Below are 8,557 nucleotides of genomic sequence, written 5' to 3'. Positions count from 1 at the left end.
GGTTATTAACTAATATAACTCACACTCTGAGACAGTTCCCATCTGGTTCTGATGTGGATGATGGCCTTGACTATGGCGTCACAGTCATTGTGTATGAAGCACCAGGGAGCAGCATTCACCACAGTTAGAGAGAACTGGTTGTCCTCCACCACGTACACCTCAAATGACATAACACATTACATAATACTTCTCACATAAGGTTTTCTTACGATTATTACGTACACCTGAAAAAACATATTACATAATTGTTAAAATGTTCTTAAATAAAGGTTTCTTAGGTGAATGACAAGGAGACGGGTCTAGTCTTGATCTAGACACTGAACTTAATAAAGAGCAAAACAAACGAAATGAAGGCTTTTTGGCGGTCAATTGAACAATTTAGGTGGTAAACTTACAATTGTTTCAAAACTTGCTTGCCTTCAATCGATCAAAAATAAGACTAACTGGTGTCCTAAATAAAGTTACAGTATTCGGCTAATAATTGTCTTCTAATTGGTCGCCTCGCTTCTGCTTTCTTTGCTAGACTGTCTCTCATAATTGTTTGTTAAGTTCACTGTCTTGATTCACCGTTTCTTATAATTATTATGTAAAAAGTTACTCTTAAAGGGGAGTGCGGTCTGTATTTAGACAACCGCGTATTCATACTCGTCAGTAAGCAGACAAATACTAAATTAACCAATCAGAATCGAGATGGGAAAAAGCACACTTTCGAAATAAATAATTATTATTTATTAATTTCTTCTTTTTCTCGGTTCTAATTGGTTAATATAGTATTTGTCTGCTTACTGACGAGTAGGAATACGCGATTGTCTAAATACTGCTACGTAACCACCTAAAGGATATATTTCATAAAATAGTCACTGGAGTGCCCCGGAACTTTAAGAACTTTTTTGTTGAAAAACATAGTCGATTATACAGATTCCTAACACAAGGTGTGCATATAACCACACTTACCTTGTTTACGTAAGGTATTAGGTAATATTACAGTATAGTTATATAACAAAAAATCACTTCCTATTGCATCCTATTTTTAAGAATCTTTTTTTAAAAAATCGATGCCTTCTAAATAGATGCAATATCTACCTAATGCCGTGCGTAAAGAAGGTAAGTAAGGCACCATTCAATATTTAAAAAAGAGATTCTTAAATATGGGATGCAATAAAGTTTTCACACGAGATAATAAACTTATAATGCACGTAACTTTTGATTACCTGAATAATTATTGTATATTGGTATAATTATTGCAAAAAGAGTAAAACTAAAGGATGCTTAACCAATGATTTAATTCTTTTTAGGGGTGCTTATTTGTTTCTACGGTACCAATAGGAGTGACAGTTGAAAAATACTAATTATGTAACATTACATAAGAGTTATGTAATAGTGACTCACTTCTTCTATCTCTGAGGCATAGCATATGTCATTCAGCACTGCTCTGTGTTCCAGTATCTTCACCTTCTCGGCCGATGTCACCTGGATGGCATTTGAGCCCACTTTGATGACCGCCTTCATGTCTTTGTGCGACAACTTCAAAGCATTTGGAAATACCTATAAACAGATTTTTGGTGTTATACAATAATCCAGCCGAAGTATAAACCATAATTTAGTAGAAGTATTTGTTCCATAATAGTTATAAAAATTATGTACCAGTTACGAAAGTCTTGCCTTGACATGACGGAACTTTTCGGCTGGCCTACATACTCTGTGGATTTGTTGGCAGTTTTACACTTCCGTTTGTTTGTTCACATTAAAAAACTTTTTTACAGATTTTAAAACCACTACTAGGTGAAAAAAAATAACTTCTTGCAAAGCGAAGAAATTCTAATAAATGTGATAACTGGAGCTAATATCCTGATAGATAAGGATGCTGATAGCAAGCAAAACAATCTGAGTCATCCTAGCACTAAATGCTGTGATCGAACAAATAATTTGAAAACGACTGGAAATGCTTTCAGCAAATAGACAAAAACTGCTGACCCGGCTTGGTAGCGACTGCTGATTGTAATCCAATTAACTCAAGTCATTCAATTACATAATCTATTCAATTAGAAAAGACATTTGGTTCTTTTCTGTTAAACAGCCCAAGATTGACAAAATGTTAGTGAGCTTATGTTTTTATTAAAAATTGTCATTTTCTTTTGCTGCTGATTGTTTTGTTAATAATTTCAACCAATCAAATTTGAAATGAAGATGCAATTTTTAAAATAACCATACGATTAGTTTTGGGCCGTATAACAAAAACACCCGAACGTCTTGACGTCTTAACAACTGATGGACCAGGATTGAAAGATATCATCACTAGGATCTGGTTAACGCCCTTCTAATTCGGTTTTCAGAAACTCATATTTGATGGCCACATTTTGAACAGCATAAAAAAATTCTTAGAGAAAAATCATTTAAAACTCTTAAGCTATGTATCAGTAAAAACGCGAGTAGTATAAATACGAGCGCATAAGAATTAAAACTTAATTAGTTTTCTACATTTCTGAAGTAAAAATGTTGGTGCTAGGGATTTAAGCAGACCGGGTTTTTTTAGCAGACTCAGAACAATTATAAAGTGTGTTAGCTAACTTCAAACTCGACATTGGCGATAAGCGACCGCTTGCTCCGCTGCGCTTTAATTCAACACGAGTTTTATTGTGCGCGTAAATCTTTGTTTTCCCGCTAATTTAGACAGTTGTGTTTTTGAAGTTGATAGTTTTGTTGACAAATCGTGAGATAATTGTCTTAGTTGGCGAAGCTTGGTCCCAGACTGAGCGTCTTTTTGAGTCTGTCAATCAATCATCCATCACTTTATTACGTTGGTTTGACTCATTTTAAACTTTTTATGCTAAAAGATTGGCCTGCAAAACGATCGTTTCCCGAAAATTTTATACAGATATGGTTGTCAAAAATAGTACATTCATAGAGAAAATAGTTAACCTGGGTTAACCAAATTATCCATGTGTGAAAAACTTCTTCTCATACAATTCGATATAAATCTAATACAGAGAGTTAAATGAAATCTCTATAAAAAACAATTTTTCGTACATGAAAATTATATGCCTGACAATTTTTCCAACAACCAAAAATTGTTATTTTTGAAGTTTTGCTAGCAATTTTTGTGTTTTTAATCCGAAGAAACAATAACCAAGGATCTTCGATCATACAAAAACCAACTGGTTGAGGGAAAAACCTTACAGCTATATCATAATGGATTCTTTTTGTGCGATAATGCTTCATAGTTTACTCTAACTACGAGCACAAATTTTGAGCACTCGAGGTAAATTTGCTCATCATACATTTTTCTTAGATAGAAATTGTATCATAACAGTGTTTTACAATCAGTGTATTTTCTAAATTCTCGAATTTGTATTTCTCTCATATGCAAATTTTCAATTAAAAAGAACTATGATTGTTGTATTGCATTTCTGAGAAAAAATCTATTAAAATTTTTCTAGATGATGAAAATTCATGTTTTCAAACTTTTTTGGTGGTCGAACGAATAACACTGCGGTCGGAAACTCGCATTCATATTGAAAGAAAATGACTGGAATGTCCCGCCGCCTGGCCGAATTTCTGCTCTGGGGTCTTCTCTGTTATACGAGTGGCGTGTCACGAAGTCGAATAATAAACTGGTTCCCGGGTACCCGAAAAATAAATTCATTCGCGGATAGACGAAAAAATTATTTGTTCCCGTTAACCAAAAAATTCGATTCACTCCATGCCAAAATTAATTGCTAAAAATATTAAATTGTTTAATCATAAATAAGAATAAAAAGGAAAAGCTGAAAAGATCTTATTTTAGACAAAACTTTTTGAGACTAAGGCAAATATTTGAAAAACAACTGGCAATAAATCGGGATTTTGATTTTTTTTGACACTTGCTCCCCGCGTCCATCTCAAGACACTTACTTAATCTTGCTCCTATTTGGTTATTTAGTGGGTAGCCGCAAAATGTTTGTTCTCGGATTGTCAAAAAAACGTTATTGTATAGTCGAAACAAAATTTTTTCCCGGACAGCCAAAAAAATTTGTTCCCGGATAGCCGCATTTAATATTGCGTATCAAGTAGTCGCATTTTTATCGCTATCTGATTTCATGAAAACAAAGCTATTATGCATAGAAAATGTTTTGGGTCTATTGGATTTTTTGTTAGCAAAATTCATCTCAAGACACTTACTTAATCTTGCTCTTATTTGGTTATTTACTAGATAGCCGCAAAATTTTCTGTTCCCGGATTGTCAAAAAAAATGTTATTGGATAGTCAAAACAATTTTTTTCCCGGACAGCCAAAAACAAATTTGTTCCCGGATAGCTGCATTTAATATTGCGTATCAAGTAGTCGCATTTTTATCGCTATCTTATTCCATGAAAACAAAGCTATCACGCATTGAAAATGTTTTGAGTCTATTGGATGTTTTGTTAGCTAAGTTCCGAACAAAAATAGGATAGTTTAATCGTTCGAATAAAAGTGGCCCAAATTTTGTAACGAATTGGACTTTGTAGTCAAATTGTCTTTTGTAGCTAATTAACTTAACAAGAGACTTTCAGTTTTTCGGCTATCCGGAAATGCGGCTCTGTGGTTACGCACCGATGAACGATTCAATCAATATACGATATATACGATTCAATCCTCATACGATTCAATCCTCGATTCATATATACGAATTGAATATACGATTCAATCCTCATAAACGCCCAAATTCCCAATTACAGATACAATTTTTTACCTTTTGGTCCTTCTGTCAGTAAAATTGTCCCCATACTTTTTGAAGTAATTTTTTCTAACATAAAAGCAAAATCTTATTTTTCCAGGTAATATAAAGTAAGAGGAATGCCTCCTGCATCATTAAGAGGGAGGATCGAATGCGCGAAAATTATGCAAGCCAATCAGATTTCAGTGGTCATATATTCTAAGGAAACAAGCAATGAAATCAGCCAGTTTTGGACAGTTTAAAGGCTATTGATTGGTTACGATTGTCGCGCATTCGAACCTTCGCGCATGGGAATCGACCCCCCCCCGTAGAGAAGTAATTCTGACCTTTCTGTCTTCCTCCAGCGCGACTGTTCCCCCAGGTAATTGTTGTTGCTCGGGGGAGACGAAGTCATTCAGTTGAGAGAGTGAGTCTAGGAACACCAGCTTACGGTTGGCCTAAAATTCAAACAACACCCAAATTTGAAGTTTGCATTTGGGCTTTTTTCGTATATCAAGGAGTACCTCGACAACTCGCAAAACTAGACAGCTCTCAGTTATAAGAAAAATGACAGCTCGAGAAAAGTTTGATGAGAGAGAATTAGATTAGAAAGCAACCTCGGCTAGCTGCTCGAACTCTTCGCCACGGAAAAGGTTTTTTATCCTGAGCTTAGCGGCACCCATTTCTTGTTACCACGAGAACTCGTAGCAAATTTTTACGCATTCGGTATTTAGCCTATGAGAATAGATTTCATCACAATCAATACAAGTGGTATTCAGTGCCTACAAATTGTTGTATTAAGCCATTTCTGTCCGAAAAAATGTAACCTTTTTGCGTGAATTTAACGCTAAAAGTTCAGACAAGCGGGGAAGGCCGCACCGAGAAATAAACTATTTTGTTTCTGTCATGACGGCTTTCCTAAGTGCTTTAGAAGTTAATGATACGATAACTAATTTTATCGGCCAAAAAACCAGAAAAAATTCTACATTTTTTGAAAAACATCTCACTTTCGAAAACCTTTTATGCTCTCTAGGTTAAAACTGTTTTCTTACCTTCAAACCGACAAGCAGTCTTTCGTGATATTTCACATACTCACGAAGCCACGAATTAAAGTTGATCACGTAAGCATACGCCAAGTTATGGAACATAATATCAGGAAGTACAATCATCGCTTTCTGGAGAAACTCAGTTTTAAATCGGTTTTCAGGGCCCGTATGAGTGAAATCTATCACTACCTCATAGGGTTTTGACATGTAAGGTTTGAGGGTAAGAATCACGTGAAATAATAACATATCACTGTTGATTGAATCAGTTTTGAATCGGCGAGAAATATAATAAAAAACTGGGTTTCCTGATTTTGAGTATCCACTTTGGTAGAAAATATTCATCGATTGAAGAAGTTTAAACTCGTCGTTCGTATGCGCTTGATGTTTGAGCATGAACTCTTCAAATTTGGGGGAGGTTAGATAATCCATGGTCGAAAGATGAGACTCGTAATGCATTTTGCAGTTTTCAGGAGGGCCTAAGTAAGCTAGAAGGGTCACTAACTTCTGGAAAGGTCGTCTCCCAATTACTTTTAAATCTCTATTTGTTGCCAAATAAGCGCCAATTGCTTCTTGGTAAGAGCTCAACAATCGGTGCAAAGATATCAACGAAACTTCTGTGACGTATGATTTGTGGTTGTTAATGTATTGTAAAATTTGGGTTTCGTTGGCGAGGTTCGAGAAGAATCTCCGCCCATTTTCGAATTGACTGGCTACGAATTCGTTGAAATATCGCATGTGAAGTTCTTTGGAAAACAGAACCTGAAATATTTGTCGGTTTTGGAAAGTATCTCAATGATAGTATATTATTTAAGCGTACAATTTTTTCAGTTTTTCAATATCTTTTTACATTTTCGGATGTTTATCTAACTTAAGGGCAATTTTGGTGTATTTGATATTAAAAATTCAAAACCAAACTCTGGAGACATTTGATAAAAAAATATTTGAGTATATGGAAACTACGAAAGAAATTTTTTTTGAGAGGAGTTTCAAGTTCAGATTAAAAGTATTTTTAGAGACTGACAAACCTGATTAGCGATGTTCTGCATGATTTTGCTCATCAACATCAATCCTCTTTGGATCCTGTTAAAAACCATTCTAACTCAATTTCTCACATCAAAAAATAGTCATCACTCTAAATATTTACGTAGCACTTAGTTTTCTAAATAATTATGAAGAAAACCATTAGTTGCCTCTCCATTAGCCTGCTTTGCATAATAATTTTTTTTGTGTTAAATGATTAATTTGAGCTAACTTGATTAATTAGTTGTTTTTCTAGGGCCAACATCTTAAGGGCCTTGTGCCTAGCGTTGGTCCTAGGCGGGCAAAAGTTTATTGATTATAAAATTGAACTGCTTTAAATGTCATTGACAATGTCCGCTGGAATTTTAAATTTAATTTAATTTAATAATCAACTGGTCGCCATGGTCGCTTAAGATTAAGACTGTTCAAGATTCGGTAAAAACTGCACTTGATATTCGGCTGTTGAAAAAACATAAACGACACAGTTGGAAAACAGTCATTAAACTCAAGGAAATCGGCAAAAACTACTGATTTCGAAGAAAAAGCTATATGGTTTTAAAACTATGAATTTTTCAAAAATAATTCAGACAAAAAATCTTGGTATCATTCGACTATCTCGACCAATTTAATGCAATAAAAGATTATAACGCAAAAAAAGTATTACTGTGTGGTATAAAACACCCGCTTCGTAAACGCAGTATAAGCTTCAAAACATACCAGACTCTGGTCGAGAAACTCGAAAGACACCGAATTTTAACCAAGACGGTTGAAGCCTAAAGTGAGCACTCAAACTGGGATGCTACTATTCCTTATATAATTTATATAATAATATATTTTCAAATCGGTAAATTACAATCAAAGTTCCATTTATGTATAATTTGATCAAGCAGCAACTTGGGAATCATCAGGAGCGTCCAATGATGCCGCCTTCTCGAGGTTGGACCCCACGCTCGTCGCCGCAAATGACACCAAAACCACCTCCTGTGTTTGGGAGCGCAGAAAGATCATCAGTTTATCTTTCGATATTATAGTTACCTGTTATTCGGCTGCTGGTAGAGCAGTCCGTTCTCATATGGAGACACAAGAGCCGGATTTATGAATCGGAGGAAGAGAGCACTCCCCACTGAGGAGATGGCAGAATCAGGCCACCTGTTGGAGACCACTTTGTGCAGGTAGATACACACCACCTTCAGCTGAATCGGTATTCTGGAAAGGTTAAATATTGGTCTTATGGCGCTCTCTCAAGTGATGGTAACGTAAAAGAATTCCTTATGTCTACTTTTGATAGTGTAGTGATATCACTGTGTAGTGGAAACACTGCAGTATTATTATTATAAATTTGGAAAATTATATCTGATTCGAAATGATTTCATTAATTTTAACATCTCATCAAAAACATCATAAACGATAATTTATGATCCTATTTAATAATTTATCCTAAGTGTGAATTTTAAAATGAAGAATAATACAATTAATCATTTACTAATCTCTTCTTAGCTAAGTTTTTCAGTTGCAAGAAATCAGTTATTGAGGAATGATCAAAATTTTCTGGAAAAATCAAAACAAAAATCAGCAATAGATCAAAATTAAACAGAGGCAGAGCGGAGCTTCGTATCATTTGCGATAAAACGCACGCAAAGTATTGAAAGGCAGAGAATAAAAATAGACGGAATCACTAGCAAAAAAATGAATAGTTGGAAGTCTTTTTTAAACATTTGGAAAAAAGCAAAATCAGCAAACACAAGCATTCAACAAACTTCATTCACCTAGCGTATACATAGTCGACAAAACTTGAGTAGTCGCCCTTCGAGACGAAAAC

At 34.9% G+C, this 8,557-nt stretch overlaps 1 protein-coding gene across 1 annotated transcript in view; it reads right to left on the bottom strand.

The window, feature by feature from the left end:
* LOC134854992 (neurofibromin-like) overlaps positions 1 to 8,557 on the bottom strand; it is a 214,012-nt gene that overhangs the window by 32,316 nt on the left and 173,139 nt on the right. The window contains exons 38-43 of the mRNA XM_063871372.1: positions 7,774 to 7,944; positions 6,744 to 6,798; positions 5,725 to 6,477; positions 5,020 to 5,130; positions 1,390 to 1,545; positions 24 to 158 (exon numbers count right to left, since the gene is read on the bottom strand). Coding sequence (XP_063727442.1) covers positions 24 to 158; positions 1,390 to 1,545; positions 5,020 to 5,130; positions 5,725 to 6,477; positions 6,744 to 6,798; positions 7,774 to 7,944 — 1,381 coding nt within the window. The remainder of the gene's footprint in view (positions 1 to 23; positions 159 to 1,389; positions 1,546 to 5,019; positions 5,131 to 5,724; positions 6,478 to 6,743; positions 6,799 to 7,773; positions 7,945 to 8,557) is intronic.

Source organism: Symsagittifera roscoffensis, chromosome 10 (genome assembly GCF_963678635.1).
Source record: "Symsagittifera roscoffensis chromosome 10, txSymRosc1.1, whole genome shotgun sequence".
In the NCBI taxonomy this organism is placed as follows: domain Eukaryota; kingdom Metazoa; phylum Xenacoelomorpha; order Acoela; family Convolutidae; genus Symsagittifera; species Symsagittifera roscoffensis.
Note: the sequence above shows the minus strand (reverse complement) of the source record. Positions and strands in the feature narration are given on the sequence as shown.